This window comes from Bactrocera oleae, chromosome 2, assembly GCF_042242935.1.
Source record: "Bactrocera oleae isolate idBacOlea1 chromosome 2, idBacOlea1, whole genome shotgun sequence".
In the NCBI taxonomy this organism is placed as follows: domain Eukaryota; kingdom Metazoa; phylum Arthropoda; class Insecta; order Diptera; family Tephritidae; genus Bactrocera; species Bactrocera oleae.
In genome coordinates, this window is record NC_091536.1 from 87,073,533 (window position 1) to 87,087,856 (window position 14,324).

General features: G+C 34.1%; 4 protein-coding genes across 7 annotated transcripts; 3 read left to right on the forward strand and 1 right to left on the reverse strand.

Annotated features, from left to right (window-relative positions):
- LOC106619581 (uncharacterized) lies at positions 1 to 2,528 on the forward strand. The gene has a single exon (XM_014237737.3). It carries the CDS (start codon positions 235 to 237, stop codon positions 1,885 to 1,887), a length of 1,653 nt encoding a protein of 550 aa, XP_014093212.3. The 5' UTR covers positions 1 to 234; the 3' UTR covers positions 1,888 to 2,528.
- A 3,057-nt stretch (positions 2,529 to 5,585) lies between these two features.
- LOC106619590 (E3 ubiquitin-protein ligase RNFT1) lies at positions 5,586 to 7,915 on the forward strand. The gene is made up of 4 exons (XM_014237753.3): positions 5,586 to 7,144; positions 7,210 to 7,317; positions 7,392 to 7,499; positions 7,577 to 7,915. The coding sequence occupies exons 1-4, from the start codon at positions 5,810 to 5,812 to the stop codon at positions 7,808 to 7,810; spliced, it is 1,785 nt and encodes a 594-aa protein (XP_014093228.3). The 5' UTR covers positions 5,586 to 5,809; the 3' UTR covers positions 7,811 to 7,915.
- LOC106619592 (ADP-ribosylation factor-like protein 6-interacting protein 4) lies at positions 7,182 to 8,452 on the reverse strand. Its single transcript, XM_070105938.1, has one exon. It carries the CDS (start codon positions 8,337 to 8,339, stop codon positions 7,935 to 7,937), a length of 405 nt encoding a protein of 134 aa, XP_069962039.1. The 5' UTR covers positions 8,340 to 8,452; the 3' UTR covers positions 7,182 to 7,934.
- A 219-nt stretch (positions 8,453 to 8,671) lies between these two features.
- Rox8 (TIA1 cytotoxic granule associated RNA binding protein Rox8) lies at positions 8,672 to 13,696 on the forward strand. Of its 4 annotated transcripts, none has more exons than XM_014237755.3 (5): positions 8,672 to 8,830; positions 10,255 to 11,135; positions 11,194 to 12,087; positions 12,151 to 12,253; positions 12,322 to 13,696. In XM_014237755.3, exons 2-5 carry the CDS (start codon positions 10,899 to 10,901, stop codon positions 12,483 to 12,485), a joined length of 1,398 nt encoding a protein of 465 aa, XP_014093230.1. In that variant the 5' UTR covers positions 8,672 to 8,830; positions 10,255 to 10,898; the 3' UTR covers positions 12,486 to 13,696. The 4 variants fall into 4 exon arrangements, with proteins under 4 accessions (XP_014093230.1, XP_069962038.1, XP_014093229.1 ...); XM_070105937.1 differs by lacking the exon at positions 8,672 to 8,830 and adding an exon at positions 8,997 to 9,019; XM_014237754.3 differs by lacking the exon at positions 8,672 to 8,830 and adding an exon at positions 9,278 to 9,522.
- Positions 13,697 to 14,324: the final 628 nt, after the last annotated feature.

A 14,324-nucleotide genomic window follows, 5' to 3' on the forward strand; every position in this document is an offset into this window, starting at 1 on the left:
ACCCTATTAAATTGGTACTTAGTAGCTTATAGAGTTTTGGCATTATTGCAAATGCTTCGGGAATAAATTTCTTAAAATTAGTCTTACGGTTGCAGCTCAATTCGCTAGTACCTCGGATAAACATTCAATTTATTGTCGGATGTCAACTTGGTTCAACTATTTTGAAATAATTGCAGCTGTGGAAAATTCCACCAAACACAATTGGTTAAACGTAAACGATTAAAGGAAATAAATATGGCGACAGATATTTTAAAGAAACAGGAACAAGCACGTCAAATTCGTTACTCACGATCGAAATTTCGCCGCATCAACTCTTTGGATCAAATACCCGAAGATCCTGGGCAGGAACAGTTCACGAACACAATGAATTCTAACAGGAATCCAGCTTTGGGTTACCACACAGAACTGGTGCGCCGATCACCGCGTACGATTTCTGCTTCTATGCGACAAATTTTACTCTTTTGGCCGCAATTGCTGATCAATTTAACATTTACGCTCATACGGTTCATCCTTTATATACCGCTATCAATAGCGGCACCTAGTTTTTGGTTATCAGCCTTATTGTGGATCTTTTGGAAGTTCGTTCGTATACCTGTAGCTCTCACTAAGTGGATGTTAAATGTCGACTCATTGATGGATGTATCAGCGGATGGCCCGCAACGTCACAGGCGCACCGTTCTAATTGGTTGTGGAAGTACAATTCAAACTTTGCATCTGGCACGTAATTTTTATTCCTCCGGTTCTCGTGTGGTGGTGTTTGAATTCGAAGGCCTGTTTGGACTGGCACGTTTCTCTACCGCCGTCGACAAATTCTACATTGTCCCCAGACCTAGCCCAAATAATATAGATAGCTACATAACTGCTTTGTGTCAGATCGTTAGCAAGGAAAAGCCTTCGGTTTATATACCCGTTTGCGCAACGAGTCCTGCCTATTACGATGCACTTGCTAAACAACATTTAGAGCTACTTGGCTGTGCCAGTTTTATACCGGGCGTCAATGAAACGAACGTATTAGATGATTGCTTGGAATTTTTCAAAAAATGTACAGCTCATAATATTGCTGTGCCACCCTACTCTGTCCTTACTTCCCCAAACAATCTACAGCAATTGTACGAGAACAATTTTATAAGCAATTTTCGAAATATCCTAATGGCGGTCGGTTTTCAAGGCCTAGTTGAACGTTTTAAATACTTATTACCAAATAATAGAATGGATTTCAAATTTAATCATGAAATAAGTGAAAATGAAAAGTGGATTGTGATACGTGATTTGCCGGGTGAACATTATATTACTTGCACAACTGTCAAGGATTCTCGAGTGGTATCGAATGTTACTTGTAAAGTAGAACATGAAACGAAAAATTTGATACCTGTAACGCCATTACACGCACATAATCCCACCGTCATGTCCGACGAAGCTCAAATTGACTTTTGGCTGAAAACATTCTTTGCCAAAGTTCGTTTCCAGCGTAGCATCAATGGGCACATGAGCTTTCGTCTGATTAAGTGTCAAGGCACAGCGCAGTTCATTCCAATCGGTGTACGTGTCGGTGTCTCATTGCCATATATCTGCTATAATCGATCTCATGCTCAAATACTTTGCCGCACTATGAAATGCATTCATCGAAGGCAATTAAGTTTTACAAGCCCGGATGAAGAGTCGGCACTCGGCGCGTTGACAGCTAATTTCCGTTGGAGCTCTATAGAACGCTCCACCCCGACCACAGTGCTAGATAAAAGGGAAGCTCTATTCGCCTATTGGGATCCATTACCATATTGTGCTTACTATCATTTCCAATTGCCTCTTAAATCCGTCAAGATGTTTTTGCAACGGCGCCATCGATCGACAAAAACTTTATCGCCACGCATAACAATGCCAGTTCAATGAACGTATTGTTGTGTCGTGCATCGTGTACGCACCTAGAAGATGCGCTGCTACATTGATAAGCAATAATATTTTGCTTGATTTATAACTATTATGAATTTAAAAGCGCTGTTTTTGTTATTACGGATCACTTTCGTTACAAAAACGATTAAGAGAGTTTTATCCTCATTTGTCATACATACAAATATTATATATATCCTGGCATATGTTCGTATATTTATATCTTAACAACTATATCTAATACTAATCTGATTGATGAATATGGTCATTTTGGGTTACGTATATAAAGTAGGAAAAGTTAGCAAAATAATAGATTTGCTTGAAATTATGGGTAGACAGGGGCCAGAGTGAGAGAGATGAAATAGACTGAAGGTGCTAATAAAATTAAATGTCATAAATATAAAGGTGATTTTTGTATTTATATTATTATAATTTCAAATGATATACATACATTATTTCTAGATTATTATGTGCTAATGCTATATCTGTATATGCATTTGTATGCATTTACATAACACTCTTTATTTTCATAATATTTATTTTTACTAGAGTATAAGTCACAGGGTTAAGAATTTAGTTTTTAAAACATATATATTTTATTATTTTGTAAACCAAATAAATCTTTTTTCTAATATTTGAATGTATTCCTGGTGTATGTAATATACTTGATCACAACCTATATCTTTAGGTAAGTAATTTTATAAAAAATGAAAAGAACTAAAGCGAAGAGTGTAAAATTATTTCGAGATTTTTTTTTTTAGTTTATTCTCAATTAAATAAAAAAAGATAATATCATCTAAAAAATTTGACTCGGACTGGTCCATTTAAACTGCGCACGCAAACTAAATCAATAAAAAAATGTTGTCCAACAATCTAGCGAATAGCGCTCAAAAACGGACGGAAACCGAAATAACCACGTCAAAGCCCGTGAAAAATCAAGATGATGCTCATCATTTTCTCTGCTTAATGCAGTATGGTTCACAATGAATTTGTTCCCCAGGCTTAAACGGGAATACTACTTTGGCGTTTTGAGGCGTAACCGACCTGATTTGTGTGCAACAAATCCAATGATTCGTGGTTTCACCCCTTATACCCGTCACATTATAGCATGATTGCGACTGACTTCTTTTTGGCCAAACGCGAAACGGGAGTCATCGCTCAGCCGTCGAATTCATCAGATTTGGATCCTTGTGCCTTTTTTTCTCTTTTCGAAACTGAAAAATTCGTTTCAGTGTTTGGGCCATGAGTGAATTGAAGCTATTAAAAGTCATTCGCTGAAGGCACTGAAGGTCATCCCAGCCGAAGCTTATAACCAATGTATGACAAATTTAAAGCGATAATAAGGATGTGTATACTTTAAAATGTTTGTTTTTTTGTTTTGCCAGTCTATTAAATTTGACCAGATTCCGTTTTTTATTTTATTTCAGCTCACATGAATTAATAGAACGCCTAGCGGGCGTAGATCCTTATTGAAACAGGTTATTACAAAGATTGGCCCAGTAGCCACAATTTTGTATCAAAAACTCATTTTGTTTTTTTTACCACCCAAACACACATACTTTAGAAAGCTTGAAAGAGTTTATTCTTTTTACCTTACTCCCAGAACTTTAGACCGTTTTGAAAAACTCTAGGCTGATCTAAGCCACACACGGCGCTACAATCATAAAAATTAAAAGACTGATGATCATTCTAGTTATGTTTAATCAAGTGTTATTGTGTACTACGAGCATGAGAAATCCATGTATTCCTTCAACTGTCCTGAGGTGACATTTAATTTTTAGAAGAACTTTTGCTAAAAAACGTTTAATGCTGTAAGAACCATTTTGTTTTTATTTTTAAAACAAATAACTAGCGTTATTAGTTCAAGTAAGTATATATAGTATGCAATTTTGATACCCATATTCGCTTTTAAAATATAAGTATTTATATAGACTTATGTACTATATATGTAAGTACAAATATGTAACACTCACGCAATTGCAGAGCTGCATAAATTTTTATCTTAATTTAAATTCGCGTTTAATTTTTTTAATGCACAAGCTTTTCAGAATATTTACAATACTAATTTAAGTAAAACTTGCTTAATAAATTTACACCACATATGTACATATGTATGTATGTGTGCATGCACTTAAGAAGGGCATTAGAAACTAAACAAAGAGCATTTAATTTTCTTTTAGTTTTTTTTTTTGTTGTGTCAAATGCTAGTGGCAAAGTTTCCATGGCAATATGTATTTCTTGTTGTTATTTTTTGTTTGTTTCTGTGGCACCACCATACTTCAAGCTAGTAAAGTGTTTCACTCTTTCCCTTTGGATGAAAAAGAGTGCAACCGGCTTTGTAAGCTCACCTGACGCAAGTAAGGATATATATCGTCACTTTAAATTTACATATCGACCTTTAAAATGCAAAACAACGTATCATCAAAAATGCAAATGGAGTGTTTTATTCATAATGATTCACTTCATACAATTACATTTAAATATGTACATATGTACAAAATTTTTAGCTGCTGCTATCAGATATAGCCAAGTTATAACCAAAATTAAATTTTTCTTTAGTTTCTGTTTTATATCGTTTTTCCTTCTCCTGAAAATTTATGAAAATTGATGTTATGTTATTTTGCATTTTACGTGACGATATGTATGTGCTTACATATGTTTGCAGCATTTGTAATACGAAACAGAATAGTTTGTAACTACCAATATGTTCACTTTATTTATGGTCTGTATTTTGATGAACATTCTTTCGATTTTTATGATTTTAATTTTTATGAAAAAATGTTTATTGACATAATGAATTCAAGAACGTTGCATTGCTTGACGAGAACCATTTCAAGGACGAATTTTTGCTAGTTAGTTCTAACCACATAGTTTGATATAAACAACCTTCAAGTCGAATTAAGGTTCTTAATAAGAAAAAAAGATAATTTATGAAGATCTTAATCTTGATTTTGAATGGGAGCTACATGCTATATATTTCATGAAGATATACATATATATTGTCGAATAAAAAGATTTCTATACAAGAATTTAATTTTGATCTACCGGTTTGAAAGACCTCTATATCCTATAGTGGTCCGATATCGTGTGCAAATTTCGAATGGATATCTCAAAAACTTAGGGACTAGTTCGCGTATACACAGACATACGGACATAGTTAAATTAACTCACTTAAACAAACAATAAAATTATATTAACTCCTATACAGATAAGTACTATAGTGCTGAAACAGCAAAAATATCATAAGTTAATTCAGATAATTTCTTTTCTAAACTCTAATTTGATTAGTTGAAATTATCAAACAGTTTAATTCATCATTCCATGAGAAATTGTTTGACTTTGTCGCGTTTCTTCATATCATTGATTTTCGATTAATGAAAAATAAAATTAAATTTGTGTTCAATTTTAGACTTTGTGTCTCTCGGAAGTTGACACAATTGAATCATCAAAACTTTATAATTTGTAGAAAACTTTCATTAAGTTTTTGCAATTGTTCAAGAAAATTGACAAATAACATTTTATTTTTTTGTATTCCTTGAAAACTCACGTTAATGAATCAATGGCATACTATTTTGGCGGTCTTCTGAAAATTTAGCCGTATTAAACTTTTGCAATAAAATTAAATACGGTATTGTGTAAAAACCAAAACCTTCAAATATATGGATTCTTATAATAGGACTTAATTTTTATAATGGTTATTATGTGTGAAATATCTTAACATACCGGACAAAATTAGGGTATATGTGAACAAAGAATTATGCTTAAATTTGAATTGAAAGGCAACCCTGGACTTGATAAAATTTAAGTAACACCACAGTTTCAGATTATTCATTTTAATTGCGTTAAAGTTATTTTCTGCTATGCAAACCCGGAATAAACCAAAATTGATATTACAAACGAAAATAGAAAGTATTTTGTCCGCGTAATGAATAACAGCAATATAAATAATGAAACGGAAGCAAATAGAACTTTATTCCGATTGCAAGCAAATGATATTGATGTCCAGGTTTCCAACGTAACTTCGGCTGATGTCCACAACGTTCCAGAACAGGGTACACCTTTAATCCAACAGTCTTTCGAAAATACAAGAATTGCTATAGAAGAGAGCTTAGAATTAACTAATGTGACAAGGAGTCCACATAACATCATGGAGCATTATGCACGACTCTTAAGAGATCAAGTAGCAGAAGTCACCAGGAGCCGACTTGGGAACATTATTGCTGCATCAGGGGGTAGCGTTTCGTCTCAACAGAATACGGCCGGAATAAGTTCCGTATCAAACTATAATACAGTCCGTTCCCTTCCCAATTCATTTGGAAATTTAAATAACGTTTTATCACCTGAAGTTTTGCGTTATTTTTCTACAACAAATAGTTCCGATGAATCTGCTCGACATTCCGATGAAAATGATATCAATAATCCAATTATGTTTAACTTAAGTAATCGTAATGCAGATGCTCAAACAAACTCAGTTTCAGCGCGACCGCATGCTACAAGAGCATCAAGTTTAGTGTTTGACCATCATACAAATTTCCGCAATACTGCAGAGGGTGATATCAACAGTTTTACGACACCGTCAAGTGCGTTACATCAAACAAATATAAGAAGGGATGAGGTAGATGTAAGTGGAAATGTTTCAACGGATCAACAAATATATAGCATTCCTGTAATTCCAACAAGAGGCACAGAGGAGACAGCAACTTCAACTAATGAATTATACAACACTAGTTACCCGGACATTGTTATAACAACCATTCGTCACTGCCTTCACTATATACCCTTCGCATGTATACTGTTCGTAAAATTTATTTATGACCATTCATTTGCAATATTGGATATAATAACATTACAATTCATTATGTATTGCGTTAACAAGTCTTTGCAAGTCCAAGTTAAAAGACTTGATCAGAAAAATAACTTACTACTTATACGAGACTTACTACTGGTTGCTGCCGTAATTACGTTACGTTTATTGGCGGCATCGGCTCCACCAGATCCTTTTGGTTTGCTATTATCGCCTCCAACGAGCGAACGAAACATAATTCATCAGGCAGTACTTAATCTTCCCCAGGATACGAATATGCCTACAACCGATTCACCAAATACAATTGAGAAGACAATTATTATACCGAAAATAATATCACTAATAGCGGTTATATACTATATCGCCGTAAACGATCTTCTTCTTAAATTGATTACTATTTCAATTAAATTGGTCGTTACTTTAATACCACTGCGAGCCATACGACATAAATCAAGGGTACCACAATTAATGCCTGATTAATTCAAAACTCGAGTTTGATTTTGTAACATTCTTTATTTCAGACACGATTTTATGTATTCTTTGAATTTTTTTCTCAATTTTATCGGTCTTTGGTTCCCATTCGACAATGGTTGTTATTCCTTTTCGAATCGTATTCCGGTTTACATGCTGTGAGTAATTTTCTGAAATAATTTCGCTTTTGTAATAGTAATGTAAAATATAATTTTCATTTCTGCACATGTAGATTTCAGGTGTGATGTTTTCATCTACTTACATTGTACTCAAAGGATGCGAATTAGCCGATCGCGGTAAAACACTCAAGAAGTCATTTATCAGTTTATTGAAGGATGTAGTAAGTAATATTTTTTAAAGGCTTTTAAATTAATATACGAATGTATATTTTACTTATTTCATTTTATATTCACAAAGAATAAGCTGGGAAAACCGGAAAAAGATAATTTTGATACCTCCGAAGAGCTTTGCGCCATATGTCAAGATGCGTACGTCTCGCCTGTGGTGCTAGAATGTGGACACACTTTCTGCGACAACTGTGTTACCACATGGTTTAAACGAGAGCAAACATGTCCAATGTGTCGAGCGAAAGTAGGAGATAACCTGGCCTGGCACGATGGCACCACAACGTTCTTTTACCAGCTTTATTAATAACCGATCTTACAGAGTGTGAATTTAAATTTAAGTTAAAGTTCAATTTGTTTAATGTCTTAAATTGCTGATCATGTAAAATATTAATGCAATGTGATTGAAAAATTTTTGTTTTAGTTATTTATTACGGTTTTTTTATTGTACCAATGGTATGTTTTTGAAAAATTAATCCATCAGTTTGTGTTGCTAAACTATTAATTTTAGCATGTCGCTCCTTGCTCACAATTTCTTCCATTACTTCTGATTCCCCTCTGATAAGACGAACTCGTCCTGTACTTGGGTCAACAACACGACGCATTTCACTTTGACGCTTTTGATGCTCCTTTGGTGTGACAGGTGTATGAGACTTTGTATTCATAAGTTCTACCGGTATTTCAAAGCCACTTTCATCATTTTTAACATTGTTTTCTGGATGGCTGACTGCTGTGTCTTCAAATTCCTTTTTAACTTTTTTATGTTTCCGCTTACTTTTACTGTGTTTATGTTTATGTTTTTTAGATTTTTTCTCTCGTTTCTTAGTTTTTCCCATTTTAGAAGTCTCCAAAAAATATTTACAAAGTCTGTTTTTACAATGTTGCCTACACTATACTATGATCTAAAGCGAGAGCATTAAAGGCATTGTCAACTAGGTTGACAATATATGATAATGTCAAAAAAACCAGATATATAGATAATATATTTTTTCACTATAGTATAAACATTCCAGAAGGAAAGCATTGGGGAGTTATATTTGTTATACTGGGCTATATTCTAAGCAAAAATATTGAAAATAGTTTATATTAAAAACCTTCTTATATACCAGTAATAAAGGAATGGTTTTCGAAAACGTGGCCACCTTATAGTTTAGAAAGTTTTCAGTAATGAACTTTTATTAAATGAGCAAGACAAGGATCACATGAACTCATATCATACATAGTCACTTCACCTGAGCTTGCTTTAACAAGTAGTAAGGCAAAGATTATACGACGCTACACAAAGCGGGGTTTTACTAAAAATAAATTGTGTTAACGCTGAAAATTGGTAAATTACTTAATAATAACAAACATAGTGGTAATGTGAATAGATAATGTGTATGTGATTGTGAAGAGAAATACAGGCCACGTCATATCAGTAAATTGATGTTCATGTTAGTTTTCCAGGGGAAAGGGATTTGATGTGCGCTGTAAATAGATGAGAAATAAAAATGGCTATCATCGACTTGCCAGACATGTTAAGTTCTATTCTTCATAAACAGCAATAAGTTAAACAATGTGCTAGTTGTGTATTTTGTACCCGAACATTTGATTACTTTACAAATTAAATTATTGTTTGTTGTGTTGTAGTTTTTAGTAATTAACCTTTATTTTTAAGTGCAAATTTTTTTTTGGTTAACTAAAATGCAACACTGTATATTAACAGCGCGGTTTTCACTTTATTCTCACTTTCATTTTGCTTTGAGTGTATGGTTTGTATTATTCTATTGCTCTTTCCGGTGTAGAATGTAGTTTCTTTCGTAACGGTGTGTGAGAGTAAGCAGGATAGATTGATTATTCACCCGGTTTGCAAATTTGTTTCGTTTTTCTACGAGACCGACCTCTCATTCCTGTTCCTGTCATCGTTATTCATTCTCGTTGATTTCGTTCCGTATTAAAAAGTTTTCCTGTAGATTGTGAAGCCGTTGACTGTCTTTTTAGGATAAAGTTTTGCATGGAGGCGGGGGAATTAATTGAAAAGTAAGTAAATTTTTTGAGATTGCTTTTCGTAGCTTATCCAAGTTATGTTAACAGCTTAATTTCCAAGATAACAAAGGGAACATAGACATCATCCTGCGTTTCCTTGTGCAGCTGTGCCTATGCTAGTTTTGCGGCTTGGCGTGCTCGCTATTGTTCATTGCACGTATGCCTATGAACATATTCGCACACTCGTACTCTTAACATCAATAGAAACGCCATTCAGTCATATTAAAAAAAAAAACATTTTGAAATTTGTAATCATTTGTTACTATCATAGTTCTTTTATTCTTCAAAAAATGAGTCGTGGTTTGCATTAAATACTCCACTAGTGGGATTGTACTGACATCGAAAATTCGTTGTTAAATTCACAATACTTTACTATATACTTAGGTAAAATATAGTAACATTTTACACTATTCTTCAAAATATTTCAAAATGGTACAAAAGAATATTAATAGATTATTTTAGTTACAGTTTGAAAGTAAGCGATCTTCCAAAATAAATTCAATCCAATAAACCGGCATGTTAATAATGTATATCGAGTTTTAAATTTCATTTTATGGGAGCATTCACAAGCGAATCCACATCTGAAATATTTACATTCGGTGCAAACAAATTCAGTTAGTTTATATATATATATTTTTTTTTATTCAATTTTATAGTTAATAAAATAATACATATATTCTTTTTACGTATGCATTTCACTTTTTTCTTTTCTTTCTAAATATATAGATAACGAAGGTCGTCTTTATCCAGTTTCCTATTTACCACGATTATTTTCAAAGCCAAGCTCTTCGTACTAAGCATTTCAACATCTATGCCATATGTAAAAACTAATGCAAAATACTTCTCCAAGAAATATATAAACATTCATTGTAAGCCAGCTGTTTGAAAATTTTTAAGCGAAATCCAGATTTCAGTCCAAATTTGAATCTTGAGTTATGGAAAAATTCTCAACACTCCATTAGAGTAGATAGCTATGATTTTTATAAAAAAAATATAAATAATATACATAGTGTTTGGATTCCTCTTCAAATAATTCTTTGTATTAAAAGAACGGTTAAAAGAAAATACTTCAGTCAAACCTGAAGCGCCCAATAATTTATTCATAATTTATATATATTTGTATACTCAGACATGAATGATACCTAAAAACAGCAAGTACTGTATTATTTCGCACATACAAGGCCATGATAAAATTACTATTCTAATATTTCGGCAATCGATTTTTAACGAAGTTGGTTGAAGTGTATTAAAATTGCTTAGATAATTTCATAAACAGTGCTGGCAATTTTTGTCTCTGTGATCGCAACAACTGACAGTATCAGTGTGGCAAAAAAAAAATAAACCAATTTGAAGTTAAAATAAGTAAACAAATGTATATGATGGACGAGTCTCAACCAAAAACGTTGTACGTTGGCAACTTAGACGGTTCAGTTTCAGAAGATTTACTAATCGCATTATTCAGTCAAATGGGTCCCGTCAAAAACTGCAAAATAATAAGAGAACCCGGCAATGATCCATATGCATTCATTGAATACTCAACTTATCAGGCGGCAACTACTGCACTAACTGCAATGAATAAGCGTTTATTTCTTGATAAAGAAATAAAGGTATGTATGACTGATAGAGTACAATAATCCATAATTTAATTATGTTAATATGTTTTAGGTGAACTGGGCTACTAGTCCTGGGAACCAGCCAAAAACAGATATTAGTTCACATCATCATATATTTGTTGGTGATCTCAGTCCAGAAATCGAAACAGAGACATTACGTGAAGCTTTTGCGCCTTTTGGCGAAATATCGAATTGCCGAATCGTAAGAGATCCCCAAACAATGAAGTCGAAAGGGTACGCTTTTGTTTCATTTGTAAAGAAAGCAGAGGCGGAAAATGCGATACAAGCAATGAATGGTCAATGGATTGGCTCGCGATCGATTCGAACAAATTGGTCAACACGAAAATTGGCCCCACCTCGTGAATCTACCAAATCTGGTAGTGGAATGGGCATGAAGGGAAATGTAAGACATACCTTTGAGGAGGTATACAATCAATCGAGTCCAACCAATACCACCGTTTATTGTGGAGGTTTTCCACCTAATGTAATTAGTGACGAAGTTATGCACAAGCATTTCATTCAGTTCGGACCTATACAGGATGTGCGCGTTTTCAAAGATAAAGGCTACGCTTTTATCAAGTTTGTTACAAAAGAATCAGCCGCACGCGCAATCGAGCACACTCACAATTCGGAAGTGCACGGTAATCAAGTCAAATGCTTTTGGGGCAAAGAAAACGGTGGCGAACACTCAATGAACAATGTGGCGGCAGCGTCCGCGGGCGTAGCAGCTGCGGCAGCAGCAGCGGCCGCTGCCGCCGGCACTATTATATCGCCTGGAGTACCGACCACACCACAACAAGCAGCAGCGGCCGCTGTCGTAGCTAACGCTGCTGCGGCTGGTGCAGGAATACCTGCACAAATGATGACACAACAGCAGCTAGCTGCCGCTGCACAGTATCCATATGCAGCAGCCTACCAACAAATGGGTTATTGGTACCCACCTACAGTAAGATTTAAAAAATATTTATATATAAAGAACGATTAAGAGAAAGTTTGAATAATTGCTTAGTTGTTTACACCGTTACAGGGCTATCCGGCCGCTCAAATGCAAACGCAATATATGCAACAAGGATACTATCCATATGCCTATGCTAGTGCTCAACAACCCGGAGGTATGTGATCTTAATGAAGTATTTTGGAAATTATTTTCTTAATATTTTTTTTTATTCATAAAATTTAGCTGCGGGTTACCGCATGGTACAACAGAATGTGGCATGGGGTGTACCAGGCACAGTTGTGCCGAGCGTAACAGCAGCGGCTGCCACAGCTGCAGCTGCAGCAAATGGCTCACTGGCTCCGCAAATGATGTATAGCGCTGCCATGCCTCAGTACCAGGGCCAATGAACCTGATATGCCCGTCATAGTTGTTGCAGCAAGTGGGTGATACGGAAGATTAATATATTAAAAGGCATTAAAAGCAAAACACCAAACGAATAAAACAAACCGAAAAGAAATACAAAAATATAACGAGAGCTCAAGTTGTGAATTAGAGTATCTACCTACTTATCTTCCCACTTGGTGCTGTAATCATGGTCAGCATTATTGTCATAAAACCTCTACATACAAAGCTACCTACCAGCAACAACTGTAAAATTCGCAAAGCAACTAACGTGACGCTAAACTCAACCACAGGATCATAGCCATTTTTGTCTTTAATATTGGATTGACTGCGAAAAAATTAAACACAACTAAAATGAATAGGATTAATTAGGAATGTAAAGATGACACACGGGGAAAACTTCTGCAGCAGAAATGTTAAGTATTGGACGCAGGGAATTGTTCTTGCTATCGTGCAAAATAAATAAGTTTCTTATAACGAAAAAAAAAACATCAACATACAACGTAAACTTCAAAGCTTGTAATATTCGCTATAATCTCGAAAACATAAAAGAAACAACACAAACAAAGATGATAAAGAGAAGTTAGAAATTAGGTCGTTGTTAAATAGATTATATTTAAAATAAAGAGAACTTAATTATATAATGCGATCGAAGATAACTACGAAAAGTTACAGGATATTTCAACTACAAAAACACACACACTTTGCTATTAACTTAACATTTGTAAGCAATTTACTTAATATAGCGAGAGAATTTTTTACTTTTCAATAGATTAGCACAGCTTCAGAGGAAAAAGCACATTACTTCGAAATGTGACCAGAACTCCATCAATCAGGACATCAACAACAAAATATTGTAAGAAACTACTGCAAGTGGAACTTGACGGGCGGGTAGAATAAATGATCTAATCCATTCTACATATAAAATAACAAGTTAGGATATTTAATTTAATGGAAGAAAGTAAATAGAAAACAATCGGTGTGACAAGCTTTACAGTAAGTACGATGGCTACACACACCATTTTTGCGAGTTTGTAGCGACCCGCAAGAAATACAACAAACCGTAGCTATTAAGAGGTGAACACGTTGAATGGATGCAACAGAAAATAATAAAATAAAATTGAAATAAAGTTATTATTTCAGTAAAAAAGTGAATGCGATATACATATGTACATGCAAAATATTGAAAACAAAAATAAAATAAAAAATCATGCAACAGATTATTTCATTTACTAAGAAAATTATTCAAGTGTAGCTCTATACAACGGCGACGCCTTATCAAGTGCAACGTCAAAATAATATAATACCATTTTTGGCTACAATAACTGCATGCGAACAATTTGTATATAGCATACCTATGCTATAGTAGTCGTGATATATGCGGTTTCAAAAAATGAACAGATTCTTGTGGAGAAAAGGTCATGGCAAAATCAACTCAGATAGTCACGCTGATCTTATGTATGTATTTTATAGGGGCTCTGACGTTTCCTTCCAGGGGTTACAAACTTCGTGGCAAACTTAATATACCTTGTTATCACTACAATAAGTCACGGATGTAGGAAATGATGTCTCTATGAATTCTAAAACTTTTTTTATAGATTATATATTATTTCTCTTTAAAGAAAGCCCTATGGGATGAAGTAAACTGCATTAAAAATCACTCAGTAATTCAAGCCCCAAGTATTTAAAAAGCATAAATTGATTATATTACAATCAATAATTTAAAGATGACAATTACAATATCGAGACATTTTTATTATATAGGGTGTTTTTTTAGAGGTATAGAACTTTGCAATAAAACAACTATGGATTATTCGATTGATATGAATTTTATTTATCCTAAA

Excerpts from the sequence above, each read along its gene's own strand:
- Rox8 (XM_014237755.3), top strand. The coding sequence starts at position 10,899 with ATGTATATGATGGACGAGTCTCAACCAAAAACGTTGTACGTTGGCAAC. Across the intron at positions 11,136-11,193 it reads TTCTTGATAAAGAAATAAAG|GTGAACTGGGCTACTAGTCC; the intron begins GTATGTATGACT and ends AATATGTTTTAG. Across the intron at positions 12,088-12,150 it reads GTTATTGGTACCCACCTACA|TTGTTTACACCGTTACAGGG; the intron begins GTAAGATTTAAA and ends ATAATTGCTTAG.
- LOC106619581 (XM_014237737.3), top strand. The coding sequence starts at position 235 with ATGGCGACAGATATTTTAAAGAAACAGGAACAAGCACGTCAAATTCGT.
- LOC106619592 (XM_070105938.1), bottom strand. The coding sequence starts at position 8,339 with ATGGGAAAAACTAAGAAACGAGAGAAAAAATCTAAAAAACATAAACAT.
- LOC106619590 (XM_014237753.3), top strand. The coding sequence starts at position 5,810 with ATGAATAACAGCAATATAAATAATGAAACGGAAGCAAATAGAACTTTA. Across the intron at positions 7,318-7,391 it reads CGTATTCCGGTTTACATGCT|ATTTCAGGTGTGATGTTTTC; the intron begins GTGAGTAATTTT and ends CTGCACATGTAG. Across the intron at positions 7,500-7,576 it reads TCAGTTTATTGAAGGATGTA|AATAAGCTGGGAAAACCGGA; the intron begins GTAAGTAATATT and ends ATATTCACAAAG.